The 25,661-nt window shown below is 47.3% G+C and overlaps 1 protein-coding gene across 4 annotated transcripts in view; it reads right to left on the bottom strand.

Annotated features, from left to right (window-relative positions):
• Positions 1-25,661, bottom strand: part of celsr1a (cadherin EGF LAG seven-pass G-type receptor 1a) — a 135,030-nt gene that overhangs the window by 44,261 nt on the left and 65,108 nt on the right. For all 4 annotated transcript variants that reach the window (XM_046297656.1, XM_046297652.1, XM_046297653.1 and 1 more), the window contains exons 6-7: positions 24,577-24,692; positions 20,369-20,457 (exon numbers count right to left, since the gene is read on the bottom strand). In XM_046297656.1, the coding sequence (XP_046153612.1) occupies positions 20,369-20,457; positions 24,577-24,692 (205 nt within the window). The remainder of the gene's footprint in view (positions 1-20,368; positions 20,458-24,576; positions 24,693-25,661) is intronic.

Below are 25,661 nucleotides of genomic sequence, written 5' to 3'. Positions count from 1 at the left end.
AGGGAATGAGAGGGAGGGAATGAGAGGGAGGGAATGAGAGGGAGGGAATGAGAGGGGGAGAATGAGAGGGAGGGAATGAGAGGGGGAGAATGAGAGGGAGGGAATGAGAGGGGGAGAATGAGAGGGAGGGAATGAGAGGAAGGGAGGGAATGAGAGGAAGGGAGGGAATGAGAGTGAGGGAATGAGTGGGAGGAAGGGAATGAGAGGGGGAGAATGAGAGGGAGGGAAGAATGAGAGGGAGGGAGGGAATGAGAGGGAAAGAGGTAATGAGGAGGAGAATGAGAGGGAGGGAGGGAATGAGAGGGGAGAATAAGAGGGAGGGAATGAAAGGGGGAGAATACGAGGGGAGGGAATGAGAAGGGCATAATAAGAGGGAGGGAATGAGAGTGAGGGAATGAGAGGGGGAGAATGAGAGGGGGAGGGAATGAGAAGGGGATAATAAGAGGGAGGGAATGAGAGGGAGGGAATGAGAGGGGGAGAATGAGAGAGAAAGAAAAAGAGATTGAGTGGCTGGCAGTGTTTATCACACACAGTTTATCAGTGACAAATAACTTTAAAGCAACAGGACACTATGGTGGGCAGACAGACGGTGGGAGGGAAGAAATACAGAAACAGAGAGGGAGACGATAGTTAAAAATAGAAAGAAGTGGAAAGAGAAAAAAAATGAGAGAAAAACAAGAGAAAGTGTGAGCGAAACAGAGGACGAGCTCCATTTTAGGTCAGAGCGGTACTAGGGTGGCACATTTACCAGGACACAAACACCTCTATCAGCACTATCACTACCCCACCTTCAAAACACGAACATTTTCCACATAAAGACCTCTCTAAACTACAGTGTGCTTCTGACCTCGTTACACTCTCTTCCTAGAATTTCTCTAACAGAGTGGTCTTTCCCTCTCTTTCTCTCTCTCACACACACACACACACACACACACACACACACACACACACACACACACACACACACACACACACACACACACACACACACACACACACACACACACACACACACACACACACACACACACGGATTAATAGGGACAGTGTGTGTCTAGCAGTGAGGGTATTTGATCCCTTTCCTGTGGAAGTGTGACAATGGGGAGGATGGGCTGTTGAATGGCAGGCAGACGTGGTCCAGCAGCTGGAGAAGATCCAGGAGCAGGAGCAGATCCAGGAGCAGGAGCAGATCCAGGAGAAGATCCAGGAGCAGATCCAGGAGCAAGTCCAGGAGCAGGTCCAGGAGCAGATCCAGGAGCAGATCCGGGAGCAGGAACAAATCCAGGAGCAGGAGCAAGTCCAGGAGCAGGAGCAGATCCAGGAGCAGGTCCAGGAGCATATCCGGGAGCAGGAGCAAGTCCAGGAGCAAGTCCAGGAGCAGGATGAGATCCAGGAGTAGGAGCAGGTCCAGTAGCTGATCCAGGAGCAGGTCCAGGACCAGATCCAGGAGCAGATCCAGGAGCAGGAGCAAGTCCAGGAGCAGATCCAGGAGCAGGTGCAGGAGCAGGTGCAGGTCCAGGAGCAGATCCAGGAGCAGATCCAGGAGCAGGAGCAAGTCCAGGAGCAGATCCAGGAGCAGATCCAGGAGCAGAAGCAAGTCCAGGAGCTGAAGCAGATCCAGGAGCAGGAGCAAGTCCAGGAGCAGGAGCAGATCCAGGAGCAGGTGCATGTCCAGGAGCAGATCCAGGAGCAGATCCGGGAGCAGGAGCAAGTCCAGGAGCAGGAGAAAGTCTAGGAGCAGGAGTAGATCCAGGAGCAGGAGCAAGTCCAGGAGCAGGAGCAGATCCAGGAGCAGGTGCATGTCCAGGAGCAGGTGCAGGTCCAGGAGCAAATCCAGGAGCAGGAGCAAGTCCAGGAGCAGATCCAGGAGCAGATCCGGGAGCAGGAGCAAGTCCAGGAGCAGGAGAAAGTCTAGGAGCAGGAGTAGATCCAGGAGCAGGTGCAGGTCCAGGAGCAAATCCAGGAGCAGGAGCAAGTCCAGGAGCAGATCCAGGAGCAGATCATCCAGTATTTATGCTGCAGTAGTTTATGTGTCAGGGGGGCTAGGATCAGTTTGTTATATCTGGAGTACTTCCCCTGTCTTATCCGGTGTCCTGTGTGAATTTAAGTATGCTCTCTCTAATTCTCTCTTTCTCTCTATCGGAGGACCTGAGCCCTAGGACCATGCCTCAGGACTACCTGGCATGATGACTGCTTGCTGTCCCCAGTCCACCTGGCCGTGCTCCAGTTTCAATTGTTCTGCCTATGACTCCTCATAGCCTGGTTCCTCTCTACGTTTCTTCCTAGGTTTTGGCCTTTCTAGGGAGTTTTTCCTAGTCAACGTGCTTCTACACCTGCATTGCTCGCTGTTTGGGGTTTTAGGCTGGGTTTCTGTACAGCACTTTGAGATATCAGCTGATGCACGAAGGGCTATAAGGTCCAGGAGCAGGTCCAGGAGCAGAAGCAGATCCAGGAGCAGGTGCAGGTACAGGTCCAGGAGCAGATCCAGGAGCAAGTCCAGGAACAGATCCAGGAGCATGTCCAGGAGCAGATCTAGGAGCAAGTCCAGGAGCAGATCTAGGAGCATGTCCAGGAGCAGAAGCAGATCCAGGAGCATGTCCAGGAGCAGAGGCAGATCCAGGAGCAAGTCCAGGAGCAGGAGCAGATCCAGGAGCAGGAGTGGATCCAGGAGCAGGAGTGGATCCAGGAGCAAGTCCAGGAGCAGAAGCAGATCCAGGAGCAGGAGCAGATCCAGGAGCAGGAATAGATCCAGGAGCAGATCCAGGAGCAGGAGCAGATCCAAGAGCAGGAGCAGATCCAGGAGCAGGAGTAGATCCAGGAGCAGATCCAGGAGCAGGAGCAGATCCAGGAGCAGATCCAGGAGCAAGTCCAGGAGCAGATCCAGGAACAGGAGCAGATCCAGGAGCAGATCCAGGAGCAGGAGCAAGTCCAGGAGCAGATCCAGGAGCAGATCCAGTAGCAGAAGCAGATCCAGAAGCAGATCCAGGAGCAGATCCAGGAGCAGGAGCAGATCCAGGAGCAGATCCAGGAGCAGGAGAAAGTACAGGAGCAGGAGTGGATCCAGGAGCAAGTCCAGGAGCAGGAGCAGATCCAGGAGCAGGAGCAGATACAGGAGCAGATCCAGGAGCAAGTCCAGGAGCAGATCCAGGAACAGGAGCAGATCCAGGAGCAGGTCCAGGAGCAGATCCAGTAGCAGAAGCAGATCCAGAAGCAGATCCAGGAGCAGATCCAGGAGCTGGAGCGGATCCAGGAGCAGATCCAGGAACAGGAGCAGATCCAGGAGCAAGTCCAGGAGCAGATCCAGGAGCAGATCCAGTAGCAGAAGCAGATCCAGAAGCAGATCCAGGAGCAGATCCAGGAGCAGGAGCAGATCCAGAAGCAGGCACAGAAACAGGAGCAGATCCAGGATTAAATCTAGGAGCAAGTCCAGGAGCAGAAGCAGATCCAGGTGCAGGTCCAGGAGCAAGTCCAGGAGCAGAAGCAGATCCAAGTCCAGGAGCAGAAGCAGGTCCAGGAGCAGGTCCAGGAGCAGATCCAGGAGCAGGAACAGATCCAGGAGCAGATCTAGGAGCAGGAGCAGATCCAGGAGCAGATCTAGGAGCAGGAGCAGATCCAGGAGCAGATCTAGGAGCAGGAGCAAGTCCAGGAGCAGATCCAGGAGCAGATTCTCCAGTATTTATGCTGCAGTAGTTTATGTGTCAGGGGGGCTAGGGTCAGTTTGTTATATCTGGAGTACTTCTCCTGTCTTATCCAGTGTCCTGTGTGAATTTAAGTATGCTCTCTCTAATTCTCTCTTTCTCTCTCTCGGAGGACCTGAACTCTAGAACCATGCCTCAGGACTACCTGGCATGATGACTCCTTGCTGTCCGCAGTCCACCTGGCCGTGCTGCTGCTCCAGTTTCAACTGTTCTGCCAGAAGCAGAGTCCAGGAGCAGAAGCAGATCCAGGAGCAGGTCCAAGAGCAGAAGCAGATCCAGGAGCAGGTCCAAGAGCAGAAGCAGATCCAGGAGCAGGTCCAAGAGCAGGAGCAGGTCCAAGAGCAGGAGCAGGTCCAAGAGCAGGAGCAGGTCCAAGAGCAGGAGCAGGTCCAGGAGCAGGTCCAGGAGCAGATCCAGGAGCAGGAGCAGGTCCAAGAGCAGGAGCAGGTCCAAGAGCAGGAGCAGGTCCAAGAGCAGGAGCAGGTCCAAGAGCAGGAGCAGGTCCAAGAGCAGGAGCAGGTCCAAGAGCAGAAGCAGGTCCAGGAGCAGGTCCAGGAGCAGGTCCAGGAGCAGGTCCAGGAGCAGGAGCAGGTCCAGGAGCAGGTCCAGGAGCAGGTCCAAGAGCAGGAGCAGGTCCAAGAGCAGGAGCAGGTCCAAGAGCAGGAGCAGGTCCAAGAGCAGGAGCAGGTCCAGGAACAGGTCCAGAGCAACAGGTCCAAGAGCAGGAGCAGGTCCAAGAGCAGGAGCAGGTCCAAGAGCAGGAGCAGGTCCCGGAGCAGGTCCAGGAGCAGGTCCAAGAGCAGGAGCAGGTCCAGGAGCAGGTCCAGGAGCAGGTCCAAGAGCAGGAGCAGGTCCAGGAGCAGGTCCAGGAGCAGGTCCAAGAGCAGGAGCAGGTCCAGGAGCAGGTCCAGGAGCAGGTCCAGGAGCAGGTCCAGGAGCAGGAGCAGGTCCAGGAGCAGGTCCAAGAGCAGGAGCAGGTCCAGGAGCAGGTCCAGGAGCAGGAGCAGGTCCAGGAGCAGGTCCAAGAGCAGGAGCAGGTCCAGGTCCAGGAGCAGGTCCAGGAGCAGGTCCAGGAGCAGGAGCAGGTCCAGGAGCAGGTCCAGGAGCAGGTCCAGGAGCAGGAGCAGGTCCAGGAGCAGGTCCAGGAGCAGGTCCAGGAGCAGGTCCAGGAGCAGGTCCAGGAGCAGGTCCAGGAGCAGGTCCAGGAGCAGGTCCAGGAGCAGGTCCAGGAGCAGGTCCAGGAGCAGGCCATCGAGGGATAGCTCTCAGACAACACATCCCTAACTATGTCTGACTGTCCACAAATTCATGAAGAGCAGCTTTTGAAAGTACAAAAGCTTAATAAAGTGTAATTCACACAGGCCTGGTCTGAGGACGTCAGTCATTTTAGGTTACTTTTCTCTGCAGTGTGACCTCAACTGAAACTCCTAGGTATTCTCTGGCTCATAGAGGGAGACAGAAAGGGGACAGAGAATGTAAGTAAATTATAACTATTTTGTCTGTAATGTCTTTTTCATTGTGTGTTGGAACCTAGTAAGGCTAGCTGTCGCCATTAGCGCCGGGCTAACGGGATCCTAATAATAGTGTATAAAAGAGAGAGCGAGAGTAAAGACAGTGATAGACGGAGAGAGAGAGAGCGAGAGAGAGAGGTAGGAAGTACAGAGGGTGAAAGCATTGAGCTTTTAAGTAGAGGTAGCAGGCTCAGCGGGCGGCGGGCGTTTCTTGCGGTTGAGCCAACTTCTCTTGGTACCGCGTACAGCTCAGTACCACGCAATACCCTGGTCTGCACACACACTGGGTCAACCTGTGGAGAGTCATAACTCTGGCTGGCCAGGCCTGATTTAAGAGCTGGCTGGCTATGCCCTGAACGCACCAGTAGAACTCTACTCGTTTGATTTACTAGAAGAGCTGGAATAGAGAGCTAAGCACCACGGCTCTCTGTTCTAATCTCTTTATCAGAGAGCAGAGAGAGGGAAAGTAGTAGCAAGTACACCGTTACTGCCAAATGTGCACATATACACATGAACGCATGCAAACACACACACACACACACACACACACACACACACACACACACACACACACACACACACACACACACACACACACACACACACAGAAATAATGACTTCCTTGCATTGCCACATAACCATGTGAAAAGATCGATATTCGATAAGAAACAGTTGCCAGAGTTAGATGCCGGTCATTCCTCCATGTCTCAACAACAAGGAAGGTCTGTGCTAAGTGAATGAGTGTAAGTGAACGAGAGAAAGTGTGAATGGATAATGAACACAACCCTGTTGGCTGTGTAGGTGAAGTGTCTGCTGAATGACCATAGACGTCTAGTGGATGTAGCCAGCTCCCCATTGGCAGGCCAGCAGATCAATGGTTCTCAGGGTGAAGTGTCAATGGTCTACAGTATTGGCCTCCTAAGCAGACACTCACACGCTCTGGTTATGTCCCAAATGGCACCCTATTTCAAGAACTACTTTCAGCCAATGTAGGGCTCTGGTTAAAAGTAGTGCAGGGCACTACATAGGGAATAGTGTGCCACATGGGATGCAAGTCTCTCACTGTCACAACGCAATCACTCTCATGCTTAGCAGAAGACCTTCTCACACTCTCCATGTCAGCCTAGTGACATTATATGATTAACCAGACGAGGGGTGAAGCCACTCCCTTGGCACGCAGAGAGGCACATCAATAGTGACGCACACACACACAGTCACTCACTGAAACCCCACTCTAGACTTGGCTTGGCACACCAGGCCTCTCTGTATGCATTGGCAGCAACACACACTCAGCGGCAGTGGATTTAAAAAGAGTTGAATGTGTGTGTTTATGACCAGAGGGCCCGGGAGGGCTGTGTTTGGGCAGGTACAATACGATATCCTCTTTACAGTTACCTTCAGAACAGAAACACAAATACATAATTGAGGTGCATCCGGTTTTCATTCTTGAGATGTTTCTACGACTTGACTGGAGTCCACCTGGGGTAAATTCAATTGATTGGACATGATTTGGAAAGGCACACACCTCTCTATATAAGGTCCCACAGTTGACAGTGCATGTCAGAGAAGAAACCAAGCCACGAGGTCGAAGGAATTGTCCACAGAGCTCCGAGACAGGATTGTGTCGAGGCACAGATCTGGGGAAGGGTACCAAAAAATGTCTGCAGCATTGAAGGTCCCCAAGAACACAGTGGCCTCCATCATTCTTAAATGGAAGAAGTTTGGAACCACCAAGACTCTTCCTAGAGATGGCCGCCCGGCCAAACTGAGCAATCAGGGGAGAAAGGCCTTGGTCAGGGAGGTGACCAAGAACCCATTGGTCACTCTGACAGAGCTCCAGTGTTCCTCTGTTGAGATGGGAGAACCTTCCAGACGGACAATTATCTCTGCAGCACTCCACCAAGCAGGCCTTTATGGTACAGTGGCCAGACAGAAGCCACTCCTCATTAAAAGTCACATGACAGCCTACATGGAGTTTGCCAAATTGCACCTAAAGGACCCTCGGACCATGAGAAACAAGATTCTCTGTTCTGATGAAACCAGGACTGAAGTCTTTGGCCTGAATGCCAAGCGTCACATCTGGAGGAAACTAGGCACAACTCATCCCCTTGCCAACACCATCCCTACGTTGAAGCACGGTAGTGGCAGCATTATGCTGTGGGGATGTTTTTCAGCGGACTGGGAGACAAGTTAGGATCGAGGGAAAGATGAACAGAGAAAAGTACAGAGAGATCCTTGATGAAAACCTGCTCCAGAGCGCTCAGGACCTCAGACTGGGGCAAAGGTTCACCTTCCAACAGGACAACGACCCTAAGCACATAGCCAAGACAACGCAGGAGTGGCTTTAGGAGAAGTCTCAATGTCCTTGAGTGGCCCGGCCAGAGCCTGGAACCCGTTCGAACATCTCTGGAGAGACCTGAAAACAGCTGTGCAGCGACGCTCCCCATTCAACCTGACAGGGCTTGAGAGCATCTGCAGAGAAGAATGGGAGAAACTTCCCAAATACAGGTGTTACAAGCTTGTAGCTTCATACCCAAGAAGACTCTAGGCTGAAATCGCTGTCAAAGGGTCTTCAACAAAGTACTGAGTAAAGGGCCTGAATACCTACGTAAATGTGATATTTCAGTTTTTTTTTAAATAAATGAGCGAACATAGATATTTTTTAGTAGGCATTACGGCCACACAAGGGGGATGCCACCGGGAAATTCGAGGCCTGGTGAGAATATTATAACGTGCTTGACAAATTGTGAATGATAGACGGACGAAGTGCGTGCAGCCTGCACAAGAAACAAAGCAGAACTCATGCCTTTCATGAAACATCATTAGAGTCGCATCATGCAGCCTTAGAATGTATTAAAAATCAAGACATTATAGCCCAACGTTTGTGTCACAACTGAAGATGAATAAATCACTCTAAATGAAGCATAAAGAAAGACCAGTTTCTTTGTTAACTGCTCAACACAGAATAGCTGCATGTGCGCACTCCCTCTGAAACAATTTGGAGAAAATGTCCTTTCAATTATATTCAGCTATGTTCGATAGTATCGTAATACTATAACATAATGCCACGGAATTTTAATCAAATCTTGTCTTGTAAATTAATTAGTGTAGCCCACAGCCATATGGCTTAGCCAGATCAGGACCTGACATAAGGACAACTCAGAGTACCATATTCTGTTCTTCTGAAATAAGCTACATTTTCAATAGACCTGTCTAAAATAAATCATAGATTTATTACGATTGTGTTGGCTATATACATGGATTTATTAGAATTTTTAAAAAAAATGGATGTTGCAAAGTTCTGCATCAGTGGCTTGTAGGCGATGCGTGGAAACCAGGAGATGGTAAATGTATTTATGTTAATTAACGGTGGCAATTACTGTGAGACCAGCAGTTCTTTGCTTGAGAATCACCGACTGACATGACCACCACAGCCCTACCCAGGACGTTATATAATTAAGCAATAAGGCCCGAGGAGGTGTGGTATATGGCCATTATACCACGGCTCAGGGTTGTTCTTACACAACACAGAGTGCCTGGATACAGCCGTCAACCGTGGTATATTGGCCATATACCACAAACCCCCCGAGATTCCTTATTGCGATTATAAGCTGGTTACCAACATAACTAGGGCAGTAAATATGTAATTTTGCATCATACCAGGGATTTGTCTGCCGATGTCATTAGGGATGTACTGATATGACATTTTTGGCCGATGCCGATATTAAAACTGTTAGCGGCAATATAAGCATTCTAGTAGAGTTAAATAGTTCTCACACACACACACACACACACACACAAAATGTATATTTTTGGCATTTACGAATGTCCCCATTACCAGTAAAACATAATCAAAACCTATTTATTTCACTTATTTGCTGTGCTGTTTCATTGCTCATTTGTTCAGTCAAGTTTCAGCTCTGTTTGTGCGTGGCCTCTCTTCCTCTGTGCTCACTGTCACTGTGTCCATTTCCATCTTGTCCAGCTGTGTCTGTAACATTTCACGTAAACCCCGTTTCTTGTCTGCATGGACGTAGCGGACCTTGTACCTGGCGTCAAGCATCGAGCATGGTGGAGACACAGTAAAGAGGCTCAAAGAGGATGCCACTGAATCGCTTGTTCACAGCCTCTAGTAGAGTACTTTTCCAAGTTAACCCCACGGTCTGTGTGGGCAGTTTTGTTGAGCAGGCGCTTCAATGCCATGACAGAGTGTATCACGTCTGCTGCAGACGCAGTTGATGAGCTTATTTCTCCAGTCAGTTGATCGAATGGCGCTAAGAGTGTGTTCATGTTTCCACGTTGCATACATCTTCTCAAATGCCATTGAAATGGCAGCAGCGGTATGAGAACCAGCACATTCTTGAGCAACACAATATGGCTTTCCTCAGTACGAGATCCTCGTCGACCCAATGTGCTGTCAACCTCGGCATGCTCATGGGGCTGACATCGCTGGTGCAAATGTCAGCTGTTTTAAGCAAATAGCAGTGACGCCCATAGCAAGTAGCTCATGGATGTGAGTTGTAACAATACGGTAGGGCAACTTCGCAGTCGGCGAAAGCCAACATCATCCACGACAGAGAACGCTTAATTGTCAAGGGCAATGAATTCTACTTTCTTGGCGTTAATGGATTTCGCCTTTGCGTTGTCTCTCTGAAATGTTCTTACTCTTTCAGATGACTGCTGGACTTGTTGACTGCTCGATCCACACAGCAGACATTGTGGGCCAGGTTAGGAATGCTGTGTTTCACGTGTAGTGATATATTGTTAGTGGTGTTATTATGTCATTTACCTAAGTTATACAGGTATGCACGTCAGCTTTGACATCAGTCTTGCACATCAGCGTTAAACTAGGCATTGGGCTGATGTTGGCATTTTTAGCTAAATTCGTCCGATTCCGATATGCTTACCGATATATCGTGCACCCCCCCACATAAAAAATATATCTAATAATAATAATAAAAGCATTTTTTAAATTCAACCACGCCGACGGGGAGGCCGACCACGTATGGTGAAATCAGAGGTGATATATATATATTGCAGCAGGTTATAGATATTATGCAGGTATGCAATTTATAACGAGAACACGCCTCTGTCTCTGGCGCAGTGCCAATCTCCGCCGGGACCTGGCAGGTGCCTACCTGTACCTGGGTGCCCCCTCGGGTCCCATGGTAACCTCAGACATCCCTCTTTCCTGTCTAGTAACCTTACAGGGGCAATCTGCTGTTCAAACAATAACAACGCTGTCAGCCCGTCACTGATATGGTAAATAGCTGAGGGTTGGGGCTGGAGAAATGTTACCAATCTCGAATGCAGATTGACCCTTTAAATGCCTACGATGGTTTTTCGCCTCTGAACCACTTTGTCGAGTTAGCCAATGTGAGTGGTGGTGACGGCAGGCTACTGTATTACCACAGCAGACGTTCTTCAACAGAAGCTAGTAGTTAGTAAAACCACACAGAGGATATGTGTGACTCAGTCGTTCGTTGTGTTCCCCTATGTCCTCAGCCATGCAGGGCTGGTAATGCAGCTGTTTTATCACCCGATTGTGTATATTGCATGGTATGTTCTAGAGAGAGAGAAAGAAACTGATGCAGGTCCAGATGTGGTATATGGGGGTCTGCAGCAGCTGTGCTCTAAACTCACACACACTGAAATCCCACTAAATACTCGGAGGTCCAGGATAGGGGTCCGATATTAGTCTGACGTATGAGCTGGGGATAAAATGACCATTTACCACACACACTCACACTTGACTAACTCCTGTGTGAAATAATGTTGCCCTTTGTATGGAATGGGGCTTTCAATGTAGGCCTAGGCCCTATGCAGCTTCAACAGAGTTTCTGATCCCCTGACTAAGAGTGGACTTTGGCTCACAGACAGGGCTCTCTCTCTCTCTCTCTCTCTCTCTGGGGTGTTGACAATTCTGCCGTTCATCTCCTAGCTCGTCTCTGGGGACGATAGCCTAGCTGGTGCCATAGCAACGCACCTGATCCATACGGCAACCAACAAAGAGGAAAAGGTCAGAGAACACAGGCAGGCAGGCAGACAGGCAGGCAGGCAGGCAGGCAGGCAGGCAGGCAGGCAGGCAGGCAGGCAGGCAGGCAGGCAGGCAGGCAGGCAGGCAGGCAGGCAGGCAGGCAGGCAGGCAGGCAGGCAGGCAGGCAGGCAGGCAGGCAGGCAGGCAGGCAGGCACACACACCAACGTACAAATGGATGTGTACACATCTCTTCTCACTGCCTCTGAGTGTGTGAACCAAATAACTCTCTCGCTCTGTGTACTTGTTTTCAGCTCTAAAGTCAGTACAGGCAAACACTCCATGTTATGTCCTTTATAGTTTTTATATATTCTAGTCATTTAGCAGTTAGTGCATTGATCTTGAAATAGCTAGGTGGGACAATCACATAGGTCAGTATATTTCCCTCAAAGTAGCTTTCAGCAAAGTCAGTGGTAGTAGGGGGGGAAAAGTCAAGTGTGAGTGTTAGTTAACGAAATGCAAAGTTTCTATGTGTTTTACCACTCAGTCTGCCTTGCAGCACAGTAGGTAGGGTATAAGGTTACTGACTGAGGCCTGATCTGACGCCTACAGAGCCTTACAGAGCTGACAACACAGGAAACACTGCAGTAACTACCCCAAAACAGCCCCAGGACTGAACACTGATTAACTAACATTATCTTTTCATCCTATTACACCACTCTACCTGTCTGTCTGTCTGACATGCACATGACAACTTTACTACCCGGGAGGGAGGCTAAGGCCAGTGGTGGATGCATCAGATTACAAACAAAAGAGAAAAAACAACTCTGAAAAGAAAATCCATCCACTTTATGTCATAACTGGAATCTTTCCAGGAGTATACATTGAGTCACAAGGCAGTCCTAGAGCCGTGGAGTGGGAGGGTGCGTGTGATGTCGAGTGTGTGTGTGTGTGTGTGTGTGTGTGTGTGTGTGTGTGTGTGTGTGTGTGTGTGTGTGTGTGTGTGTGTGTGTGTGTGTGTGTGTGTGTGTGTGTGTGTGTGTGTGTGTGTGTGTATCAGTCTACCTTCGCTGTGTCACAAACACGCCCAAAGACAACGGGGAATGAGGAAACGCTGGACTTTAGATTGGACGGGAACCTCTTCAACAATCAGGAGGCTTCAAGCCGCCACAGAGCTCCAATCTCAACGGGGTACGCCGATGGCGGTGCTCCTGTGGCCCCGGAGGGTTTTAAAAGCCATACAGCGGCATACAGAGCATACAGCGGCATGGGGCTGTCGGTTAAAAGTCGCAGAAACGGTGGTCATCTGATCCTCTGACTGAAACACCCGCATTCTTTATCTCAGACTCATCGCTTGTCATTGTAGCATTGAAATATCCTGGAAGCCTCCTCTCAGAAGACTGCAACATCCACCAGGACACCCAGAATCGGGTCCTTTGGACGGCGAAGGAAGAGGGTTTTTTAACAACAGGAACTTACACACCAAAGTGGCAGTCTACCAGGCAAGTGTGTGTATCTACACTCTTTTATGGATGTGAAACATGGACTGTGTCTACAGCCGACACTTAAAACAACTGGAGTCCTTTCACATAAAATGCCTCCAATGCATTTTGGAAAAGGTTTCCTGGCAGGACCGTGTTCCTCGCTCAGAGATCCTACAGAGAACCAACTGCGGGAGCATCGAGGCGTCCATCACACACCGCCAGCTTAGACGGCTCGGGCCATGCCATCGACAGAAAGGACATGTGACCAGGCCTGCCCCAGAATCAACGGGACAGGCCTGTGTGTGCTCTGTCTGTGGCAGAGAGTGTGCGTCCCGCATCGGATGAGGCAGTCCTCAGCAAACCCACAAGCAGCAGTGGAAGTCATCATGGGATACGATGGACTATCTCAAGTGTGTGTGTGTGTGTGTGGGTGTGTGTGAGTCAGGCCCACGCTGCAGGAAGTTGCTAGCGGAGGAGAGGAAAGGGTGAGCAGGGTTGTTTTCATAATGAAGGAAGTCAGGAGCAAAGGCTCTGACAAGACTTGGGTTTCAGTGAGGAAACGCAATCGCCTCTCTCTCGCCCTCTCTTTCTCTCTCTCATTCCAAATTACTGAATTTTGGGAAAAGCTGCATCTCCTGCCATCCTTTGCTTTGTGTGCTCCTACGGAAGGAGGGGAAAGGCAAATGCTTAATGAGTGTGTGTGCGTGTGTTTGGTCTGGTGTGTATGTGTGCCTGTGGTGTGTGGGGTTTAGGGCGTCCGTGTAACTGTAACGTCCCAATGCGTTCTTAGACCATTACCTCACCTACCCTCTGGCACTGTAAACCTAGAGCTGTCAATTATTCATACACGCATGCATGCGCACACACACACACACACACACACACACACACACACACACACACACACACACACACACACACACACACACACACACACACACACACACACACACACACACACACACACCCCCCCCGAGGATATACAATGGGTAACAATGTTGCACTCTCTCCTACAGGACATGGGGCTGACGTTCAACCCTATATGTTACCCTGATGCCATCTCTATAACACACACACATATCAATGCTCTGCTCTTTCTCTGGGCGATGCCAGATGGACAGCAATATTGTCCTCTGAATACCTTGAGCCGAACAATAGGAACAGGAAACCTTCAGATACGGAGTTTCTCTCGATCCCGCGACCCGTTATCGGAATCTGGAGATAGTTGGAATATCTGTGAGATTACGATCTTACTACAAACTCCCCACTGTGGGTGTGAAAGGCTACTGCAATACATGTTTTATTCAAGCCTAGGAGTACTGAGAGCATCAAACACCCATAAGAATGTCTGGCAGTGAATGCTGTAACACATTAACACAGCCTATGAGTAAGAGAAATGGACAGAGTGAGTAAAGGAGAAAAGGGAGAGAGAGAGAGAGAGAGAGAGAGAGAGAGAGAGAGAGAGAGAGAGAGAGAGAGAGAGAGAGAGAGAGAGAGAGAGAGAGAGAGAGAGAGAGAGAGAGAGAGAGAGAGAGAGAGAGAGAGAGAGAGAGAGAGAGAGAGAGAGAGAGAGAGAGAGAGAGAGAGAGAGAGAGAGAGAGAGAGAGAGAGAGAGAGAGAGAGAGAGAGGGGGGAGTAAAAGACAGAGGCAGGTGCCAGGTGTTTACAGCACTAATAGTAAATCTCTTCTTGTCGCCCTCCCTCTCATTCGCTCTCCCTCCCTAGTTTCTCTTTCTCCTGACCCCGTTCTCCCTCCTCACTCTCTAACATTGAGTCGTGCTACATGAGCTGCATGGAATCTCTGGCTCCCGCAAACAGCAATTGGTCTGGAATAGGACACAAGGACCCCCACTCAGGCAAACCGGCAACCAAGGGACCCCCCCATCATATTTTAGAAAAACAACCAAAAAATGTATGTCTTGTCTTATCATCAGGTGAATGGTAAGGAGAAGTAATCAACATTTTCAAATGAATAGCTTTGGTAGATCGTTTACGATTATTTTGACCTGCTGATATTAAAGACATGCTCTGGAACTTTGGCTTTGAACTTCAATGTGTCAATGTGTAGTTCACACATGGATGATCAATGAGCAGAATTACTGTCTTACCTCAATTAGCCACGAAATACCTAGTTTGAGAACGACTGTTTATCTGAAAGCTGTGCTGCGCCATTTCCCCTACATTTTCCCCCCACATGGGCCCAGACCCCAAGCAATTCGAGCGAGATGCACACATAGCAGAGTGAGAGAGCAATGACGAGGTGTACATACGTGACTCAATACTCCATTCCCGGGTACCAAGCTTGACTTGTGAGAGCTACTTTCAGAACTACTGGCTAAAAAGTATATAACAATACCGGAGAATCTCTTTAATCCTACTGCTCTCATTTGCTGCCGTGGTCACATGACCAGCCCTATTAGAGAAAATAGTGTCAGCGGGGAACGAGATCCCTTTCTGTGTGTCAGGGCAATTCTGACTGGTGATTGGCTGAAATCTGGTGCGTGTAAACCCCCATGGTGCTCGGCGCACCTGCGAGATTCCCTGTCGGTGGTTGAGAGGCAGAGATGTTGACGAACGCAAACACGCAGGTTTAATGGGTGAGCATTGTGTTTTCGGCGAAGGAAAATGTAGCTACAGTCAAATGAATGAGAATCAAATGGAAACCTGCGGCAAGAAGTGAAGTAACTCCGTTAAAGAATGAAGTCTGTAAAAGACATGCAAACCTTTGAGACACCTCCGACAACATGTTGGATAACACACTGTGGACTAGAACCAAGCTAACCATAGAACCACCGCGAGAAAAGACCACGACTAGAGCCAGACCAGAGACCAGACTAGAGCCAGACCAGAGACCAGACTAGAGCCAGACCAGAGACCAGACTAGAGTCCGACTAACCCCAAGACAAGTACTACCACCAGTACTTGCAGTACTAGAACTCACACCAGTACTAGAGCTAAGACACGAGAGGCCATGCTACTGTACCTCCTTGTGTGTCAGCTCCAGCCAGGCAGTATAAAGAGAGACCCCCAACACCCCACTGGACCCCAGCAGGTGCAGGCTGTCCTGGGTAGACCATGGGAGAGAGAGGGGTGTGTTAGATCTTTTAAGACTCGTGTGTGTGTGTGTGTGTGTGTGTGTGTGTGTGTGTGTGTGTGTGTGTGTGTGTGTGTGTGTGTGTGTGTGTGTGTGTGTGTGTGTGTGTGTGTGTGTGTGTGTGTGTGTGTGTGTGTGTGTGTGTGTGTGTGTGTGTGTGTGTGTGTGTGTGTGTGTGTGTGTGGACTAACAGCACCAACAGTACATCCTCTAGTCTAGTGTAAGCGTGTGTGGCCTGTAGGTGTGTGTTCGTCTGTGTCTGCATGACAATGTATGCATGTTTGAGAGAAATTGTTTCTGCTCATTTAGATCTCAGTGACTGGATTATTCTGCATGTTCTCGGCTCGGCACAGGTATAAATGGTCTTACTAAAAGTGTCTATGCAACTCCAGGTATCACATCAGCTTCTACACTTCTAGAGAACCACAAATATTATCTCCCTACAAAAACAATGGCAGGTATGACTCCCATTTTAAAATACACCGTTTAGCTCACTCAGAGTTTATGATCATGAGTCCAGCTGTGAACACTCCCCTAAGAGATATAGATACTGGCTTTAACCTAGAAAACATACATATAACCCCTCAGACATTTAGGGATCACCCCCCCCCCCCCCCCCCCCCGTAACGCCCACCCCAGAGTCCAGTTATCTGTTGGGGGATAAATCTCACTGTGAGTGCATGGATCATCCCCACTACCACACTTCTTCCCCTCTGTCATCTCTCTGCACTGTTTGCATAGAAAAGATCCGTCGTAGAGCAGAGGCACACGGAGAAACGCGGAAAAATATCCTTTCTATTTTACTCAGCCACGTTCAGTTATATTCTTCTTACTATAAATCATATAATATAAAATAATAACACGGGACTTGTCTACTAAATGAACACGGCTACAGCCTACGGCACGGATGAATAAAAGCCTCGTATCTATAAAGGCATTGTTATAACCATCTCCTTCAGTCAGAGTTTTAGATGAGGGCTTCGATGCAGCAGTGTGATTAGGGCAAGCTATTAGAGCTAGCTAGGCCTGTCTGTGTCTGGGAATGTGGCTAACAGAGCATGTTATACTGCAAAATGTAAATAACATCATGTCCTCTAGACTACTCCGTCCAGACCACAATGAATAACAAGTCTGACACTAGGCCCAGACATAGACCCCTTTACAAATAAACACAGACATACACACACTTGTCAACCTCTTGTCCTTAATGAACATTCATTATTCAACATAGTGCCTAAAGTCATCCATCATAAGACAAAGCCTGCCTGCCTGCCTGCCGCTGCTTCATCCAGTGGTCTACAACAGAAAAGAGGAGAACAGAAATACACCACAGTGATTCAACATACTTCCTCCCCAGACAATCATCCTTCTGAGAGATGACGTGACATCACTTCCTGCTTCATTATCATCAAAACCTGAACAGTCCGAGAATATCCCTTTCTCTCTGTGTGTTTCCTTTTTAGCTCTGAGTGTGTGTGTGTGTGTGTGTGTGTGTGTGTGTGTGTGTGTGTGTGTGTGTGTGTGTGTGTGTGTGTGTGTGTGTGTGTGTGTGTGTGTGTGTGTGTGTGTGTGTGTGTGTGTGTGTGTGTGTGTGTGTGTGTGTGTGTGTGTGTGTGTGTGTTAGAGGCTTTTCCACCCAACATGCATACATAAAAGGAATGTAAACGTAGACCGGTTCTGAATGAACCCGAGAACAGTTAGACCTGTTTCAAATAGGCCTGTGGAAAAACAGACCCAAACATACCTCTCATATCCGAGAGTAGAAAGAGAGAGAGAAGCAGCCAGCTTCATCAATAAATGAGAGATATTGGCCAAATGATAAACACTATTTTTTATTTTACTTTTCACCCTTTTCCTGACCAATTTCGTGATACAGTCTTGTCCCATCGCTACAACTCCCGTACGGATTCGGGAGAGGCGAAGGCGTCCTCCAAAACACGACCCTGCTAAGCCGCACTGCATCTTGACACACTGCTCGCTTAACCCAGAAGCCAGCCGCACCAATGTGCCGCAGGAAACACGGCCCAGCTGGTGACCGGGTCAGCTTGCAGCCACAAGGAGTCGCTAGAGCGTGATAGGACAAGGAAATCCCGGCCAGCCAGCCTAACCCGGATGACGCTGCGCCAATACGGCTTCGCCTCATGGGTCTCCCACTCACTGCCGGATATGACACAACCCAGGATCGAACCCAGGTCTGTATTGATGCCTCGCTCACTGCGGTGCAGCACCTTAGACCTCTGCGCCACTCGGGAGGCCCACCAAATGATCAACTTACGTGTCTTTGAAAACTGCCTTTAACGAATAAAACAAAAAAACAACTAGTTGTGTTTCGATGAGCAGCATATTGATTTTTACTCTCCAGAAACAATAATTGTCCACCTTACGCGGTTGGAGATTTGAGCGATAAAGGCGCCAGGGCATTGGATGAATATAGGCCTAGGCGTCAACTGTATGATATTAATATCAAAAAGATATATATTGATATATAAAGTAAGAGAAGCTTAAGCCCTAGACAGATGGAGAAAAAAGACAGAGGTATGCCGGTACAATGTTCCCAACACAGACATGTATTTCCTTATACTTGTCAGATAGACTACTACTGCTATAAAGAAATAGGAAGCTAATTTGTACATTTTCAATGGGAGTATTTTTTTTTATAAAGACAAGCATTATATTGTTAGATTAAAGGCGGGACTCTGGTAGGTCTAAAACATTCTTCCTCAACTTCAACTTGTTGGAGTGCTGGTGTGAGTAATAATAAACATAGCCTACCACAACCAAAAATGTACAAAAATGACTTCACTTTATTAGGGTAATATCAAAAGTAAGTCGACATTGTTTATAGGGGAAATACGAACAGGTTATTATATTTCATAATTCAATTAAGATTTGCATCTCGCCCTCTTCGGTTTGAACTTCTCACGGTTTGACTGAGAGTAGCCCTACCGGTAATTCCATTATATTGCGGCAAACACAACATTACAGCTGGAACTTCATTTAGCTAACAAAAATGTCTCGACAAAAATGAAGCAAAACACTTTCTGCAAACTCTATTTAAAGAACTGGTTTAGATTCTTAAAAAGGACTAAAATAATAATAATAATGATATATAATCATATTAATGATAAAACTAATTATAATAAATACATGAATAAATAAAAGTTAGAAAATTGCATCAAACCTGAATAGCGAGTTGCACACAGTCCATTAAGGCCGTGCCAATGATCTTCTCATCTTTGTCCACTACAGTACTACAACTTGTCCCCGAGGACATTGTTCTTGTCTGAAAATGATTTTACTTCAATGGAAAAGGCCTTTCACTGGCTCTCTCCTCAGCAGCAGGCGCACATGAGGCGAGCAGCCTGAATCTGTTTCAGCTGGACATACGCTGTGCGTTTTATTGAGTTGCAATTGGCTGACAAACAACAAGCTTGCCCAGTTCTCATCACCTCACACACATTCAATTAACAGATGACGGATCTCGAAATTTCGAGTCTATTGGACCCGTGAAGACTTCTAGTGTGTGCACGTGTGTGTGTGTGTGTGTGTGTACTTGTGGGCTCGCTCATGCGTGTGTGTGTTAGCGCTCACTCGTGTCTGTGTGAGCGATTGTGTTTGTTTTACGTTGCCGACAGAACACTAGTAGCATAGGTTCAGTCACGGGAGAAACTAAACAAGCAAGAAAGAGGAGGGATTTGGTTTAGAAACAGGAAATCTGTCCAGACTGGCAATAGCATGGAAATTAATCTCCCCTGTTTCCATGGTACTTTACCCCCAATACAACACACAGAACAATAAGAACCAACACAGGTCTGAAACCTGCTAGGAGGTCGGCCAATCACAATGCAGTATTTCACGTCTGCTACACCGGGTTAGGGAAGCCAGGAAAGTAGGAATCAAAGACAGGCAGGAAATAAAGAAACCTGTGTCTTTCGTGACAGAAATGGACGAGGCTATTCTGAAGCTTCAACACTTGGCACATGCCTTCTAGTTGACATGTGCTTTTCTGGAAACCGGTTGGGAAAGAGTCTAAAAGTCGGTGCTAAGAAGCTCTCACATGTTCAGAGAAGCATAGTCTATAACATAGGGTTGAGGTAGGGAGTAGGCCTGTATGCAGAGATGGATAGAGCTGAGATGTTGTCTGTCTGCTGTTGTCGTTCAATAGGCCCGAGGCCATGGGAAGTTTGTGGAAAAATAACACCCAGCAATTGACTGCCATATAAGTCTAATATGCAATTACCTTTGGTGGTGAATTTGATCTGTGATATGAAATAATCCTCCTTAAGATTGGCTTATAGGAAGAGCGTGGGAAAACCACAGTTTCCCTCTGGTTTGAGCAGTTCACGTGTAATACAATTAAGATGAACTCTGACACACACATGGCTCATAAGATCTTTCGGATACAATCATGCTCTTTATGATACGGTACTTAAATGTGGTCCCACTTTATTTCAACAATCCAGAATAGAAGGTGGTCAACATATCAAACCAGGTTATCTGAGTAGGTGAGTAACTTGGACAGATATGCAGATTTCTCCATCCATGACATTTCTGTCTTCAACAGAATATGTTTACTGTTTCTAAACACGGTGTAGCCGTGCCTTACCTTGTTGTAGTAGTGCAGCTGGACAGAGTGCCACTGACCGTCACTGACCCCTCCGGGAACAAAGGGATGGACCACGGTCTTAGTCTCGCCTGGAGGAGGGGGAGAGATTGGCGGGGAGAGAGGGGCAGAGAGAAAGAGGGAGAGAGGAAAGATAGGAAAGACAAGAGCGGTGAAGAGAGGTTGTGGTTAATTCAATGCCATATTGTCTGTCGAATGTACGTAACCTTGTATGCCAGACATGTAGGCTCTACTTTAAAAGGAAGGATAAATGTCTGAGAGTATATGCTTTACAACATGTACGTCAGAGTTTTTTAAAAATCTATGTAAGGAAACCCATTTCTCTTACATGAAACTCCAACATGTAGAAATAAAAACACAGCCAGACTCGCAAAGCCAGTCAGCTCACACAGTCATCATAAATCACACTCACTGTAAGAACACCAGGGTTTTCCAACCATATCCATGGTTCTCGTTCACAATGTCTGCAGAGCAACAATCACACCAGATTTACCCAGGGCTTTACTGACTGTTTACCAAGGGCAGGAGCCTCTCGGGAGGAATTTACCCACCAACTCAGTCAACAGTAAAGCAACACTGTAGCTGTGTTACAGAGTCATTAGTCATGGTGTTTAGTGTGTCTTTATAAAAAAAAAAAACTCAATTACTTCTGCAGTCCCACGTTGCCCTTTCTTGCTGACTGTGTGGTATGAAATCCAAGGCTCTCTAGACATTGGCAGTGAGACACACTCAGCGCAGTGGATTCAACAACAAGAGCTGTGTTTGTTTGCATGCATACAATTGAAGTCAGAGGTTTACATACACCTTAGCCAAATACATTTAATCTCAGTTTTTCACAATTCCTGACATTTAATTCTGGTGAAAATTCCCTGTCTTAGGTCAGTTACGACAACCACTTTATTTTAAGAATGTGAAATGTCAGAATAATAGGAGAGAAAATTAATCATTTGAGAGTTTATTTCTTTCATCACATTCCCAGTGGGTCAGAAGTTTACATACACTCAAATGGTATTTGATAGCATTGCCTTTAAATTGTTTAACTTGGGTCAAACGTTTCGGGGAACCTTCTACAAGCTTTCCTCAATAAGTTGGGTGAATTTTGGCCCATTCCTCCTGACAGAGCTGGTCCAATTAAGTCAGGATTGGAGGCCTCCTTGCTCACACACGCTTTTTCAGTTCTGCCCACACATTTTTTATAGGATTGAGGTCAGGGCTTTGTGATGGCCACTCCAATACCTTGACTTTGTGGTCCTTAAGCCATTTTGCCACAACTTCGGAAGTATGCATGGGGTCATTGTCCATTTGGAAGACCCATTTGTGACCAAGCTTTCAGGAGACTGAGGTCTTGAGATTTTGCTTCAGTATATCCACATCATTTTCCTCCCTCATGATTCTATCTATTTTGTGAAGGGCACCAGTCCCTCCTGCAGCAAAGCACCCCCACAACATGATGCTGCCACCCCTGTGCTTCACGGTTGGGATGGTGTTCTTCTGTTTGCAAGCCTCCCATTTTTCCTCCAAACATAACGATGTTCATTATGGCCAAACACTTCTATTTTCGTTAAATCAGCCCAGAGGAAATTTCTCCAAAAAGTACAATCTTTGTCCCCATGTGCAGTTGCAAACCATAGTCTGGCTTTTTTAATGGCGATTTTGGAGCAGTGGCTTCTTCCTTGCAGAGTGGCCTTTCAGGTTATGTCGATATAAAACTCACTTGGACTGTGAATATAGATACTTTTGTACCCATTTCCTCAAGCATCGTCACAAGGTCCTTTGCTGTTGTTCTGGGATTGATATGCTCTTTTCGTACCAAAGTACGTTCATCTCTAGGAGACAGAATGCATCTCCTTCCTGAGCGGTATGACGGCTATGAGGACCCATGGTGTTTATACTTGCATACTATTGTTTGTACAGATGAATTTGGTACCTTCAGGCGTTTGGAAATTGCTCCCAAGGATGAACCAGACTTGTGGAGTTCAACAATTTTCATCTGAGGTCTTGGCTGATTTCTTTTGATTTTCCCATGATGTCAAGCAAAGAGGCACTGAGTTTGAAGGTAGGCCTTGAAATACATCCACAGGAACACCTCCAATTTACTCAAATTATATCAATTAGCCTATCAGAAGCTTCTAACGCCTTGACAACACTTTCTCGAATTTTCCAAGCTTTTTAAAGGCACAGTCAACTTATTGTATGTAAACTTCTGACCCACTGGAATTGTGATACAGTGAATTATAAGTGAAATAATATGTCTGTAAACAACTGTTGGAAAAATGCCTTGTGTCATGCAAAGTTATCCTATTTTGTTGCCTTACAACCTGGAATTAAAATAGATTTTTGGGGGGTTTGTATCATTTGATTTACACAACATGCCTACCACTTTGAAAATGCTAAATATTTTTTTATTGTGAAACAAACAAGAAATAAGACAAATAAACAGGAAATAAACACCCCCCCCCCCCAAAGTCAATACTTTGTAGAGCCCCCTTTTGTAGTAATTACAGCTGCAAGTCTCTTGGGGTATGTCTCTATAAGCTTGGCAGATCTAGCCACTGGGATTTTTGCCCATTCAAGGCAAAACTGCCTTGGTTCCGCTGGTGAACAGCAATCTTTAAGTCATACCACAGATTCTCAATTGGATTGAGGTCTGGGCTTTGACTAGGCCATTCCAAGACATTTAAATGTTTCCCCCTTAAACCACTAGAGTGACGCTTTAGCAGTATGCTTAGGGTCCTTGTCCTGCTGGAAGGTGAACCTCAGCCCCAGTCTCAAATCTCTAGAAGACAAAAAGTATTTAGCACCATCCATCATTGCTTCAATTCTGACCAGTTTCCCAGTCCCTGCCGACGAAAAACATCCCCACAGCATGATGCTACCACCATGCTTCACTGTGTTCTCGGGGTGATGAGATGTGTTGGGTTTGTGCCAGACATTGCATTTTTTAAATTTTATTTAAGCAATTGCTTTTTTCTGGCCACTCTTCCGAGCTCTGTGGACCTGGTTAGCGTGCACTGCGCCCGGCCCGCCACAGGAGTCACTAGTGCGCGATGAGACAAGGATATCCCTACCGGCAAAACCCTCCCTAAACCGGAAGATGCTAGACAAAATGTGCGTCGCCCCACAGACCTCCCGGTCGCGGCCGGCTGTGACAGAGCCTGGGCGCGAACCCAGAGTCTCTGGTGGCACAGCTTGCACTGCGATGCAGTGACCTAGACCACTGCCCCACCCAGGAGACCCCATTCTTTCCATTTTTTAATAATGGATTTAATGGTGCTCCGTGGGATGTTCAAAGTTTCGGATATTTTTTTTATAATCCAACCCTGATCTGTACTTCTCCACAACTTTGTCTGTAACCTGTTTGGAGAGCTCCTTGATCTTCATGGTGTCGCTTGCATGTTGGTTCCCCTTTCTTAGTGGTGTTGCAGACTCTGGGGCCTTTTGGAACAGGTGTGTATATACTGACATCATGTGACACTTAGCTTGCACACAGGTGGACTTTATTTAACTAATTATGTGACTTCTGAAGGTAATTGGTTGCACCAGATCTTATTTAGGGGCTTCATCTCAAAGGGGGTGAATACATTTGCATGCATCACTTTTCCATTTTTTACTTTTTAATTCTTTTTTTTAATAAGTTATTTTTTTTTTCATTTCACTTCAACAATTTGTCCATTACATGAAATCCATTACATGAAATCCAAATAAAAATCTATTTAAATTATAGGATGTTATGCAATAAAATAGGAAAAACGCCAAGGGGGATGAACACTTTTGTAAGCCACTGTAGGTCTTCATGGCTCGTTAAGTGCCTATACTGTCATGAATCAGTCTGCTCAGGCTCTGTCAGGGGGAAGCAGCTGCTCGCTGACCACAGTAAAACACTCAGCCCTTTCACACAGCCAAATCCAATGCATCTCTAGGTGTAACTGCACAGCAGCATAGCCAGACAATGGAGAGGACACATTCTAATGAAATCCTGGAACTGTTTGTTTCACACTGGTCAAGGAGTTCAGCTGATAAGAGTGTTTACCAAGCGGTTTGTGAAAGCCACATTCATGATATCCTTACAGCGGAGTTGATTAAGCAAGCTATCGGCTAGTGTTGATACAAGCAACTCGTAAGTCATTTTCCAGCTCTTTGTGCGAGCATGATTATTTGCACTGTGGACACACACTGCCGCCCCCTCTCACCTGCAGAGAAGGTGAGTTGGATCTGTTCCTCGATAATCTCCAAGGCGATAAAGTCGTGCTTCTCGTTAAATCTCCCATTGTACAGCAGCAGGGCATTCCTCTCTCTGGTGGCAAACCTGGGGACAAGATAGACACAGGGTCAACATTCTATTGTCAAACCCACATTTGGTGCCAAAATGGCACCCATTCAAATCCTATATCTCAAACATAGTTAGCCAAACTTTTTTTTGTGTGAACAATTATTCATTAGGTTTTTACAGTATGTGGCATAGTTAGACAAATGTGGCATATCTAACCCAAACTGCCATATAAGACACACTATATAAACAAAAGTATGTGGACACCCCTTCAAATTAGTGGATTCCGGACAGGTGTAGAAAATCAAGCACACAGTCATGTAATCTCCATAAACAAACATTGGCAGAAGAATGGCCTTACTGAAGAGCTCAGTGACTTTCAACATTGCACCGCCATAGGATTCCAACAAGTCAGTTTGTCAAATGTATGTCCTGCTAGAGCTGCCCGGGTCAACTGTGAGTGCTGTTATTGTGAGGTGGAAACATCTAGGAGCAACAAAGGCTCAGCCGTGAAGTGGTAGGCCACACAAGCTCACCGAACTGGACTGCCGAGTCAGCAAAAGAACTGTTCGTCGGGAGCTTCGTGAAATGCTGTTCATGGCCGAGCAGCTGCACACAAGCCTAAGATCACCATGCTCAATGCCAAGCGTCTGCTGGAGTGGTCTAAAGCTCACAGAAGGGGACCGGTGAGTGCTGAAGCACGTACGGCGTAAAAATCGACTGTCCTCGGTTGCACTGTCTCTGGAAGCAACATCAGTACAAGAACCATTCGTCGGGAGCTTCATGAAATGGGTTCCCATGGCCTCAACCCCAATGAACACCTTTGGGATGAATTGCAAAGCCTACTGCGAGCAAGTCCTAATCGCCCAACATTTGTGACCGACCCCACGAATGACCTTGTGGCTGAATGGAAGTAAGTCCCTGTAGCAATGTTCCAACATCTAGTGAAAAGCCTTGACAGAAAAGTGAAGGCTGTTATAGCAGCAAAGGGGGGACAAAATCCATATT

The sequence above is a fragment of the Oncorhynchus gorbuscha genome, linkage group LG14 (genome assembly GCF_021184085.1).
Source record: "Oncorhynchus gorbuscha isolate QuinsamMale2020 ecotype Even-year linkage group LG14, OgorEven_v1.0, whole genome shotgun sequence".
NCBI lineage: Eukaryota > Metazoa > Chordata > Actinopteri > Salmoniformes > Salmonidae > Oncorhynchus > Oncorhynchus gorbuscha.
The sequence above is the reverse complement of the archived record's forward strand: the minus strand, read 5'-3'. Positions and strand labels throughout refer to the sequence as shown.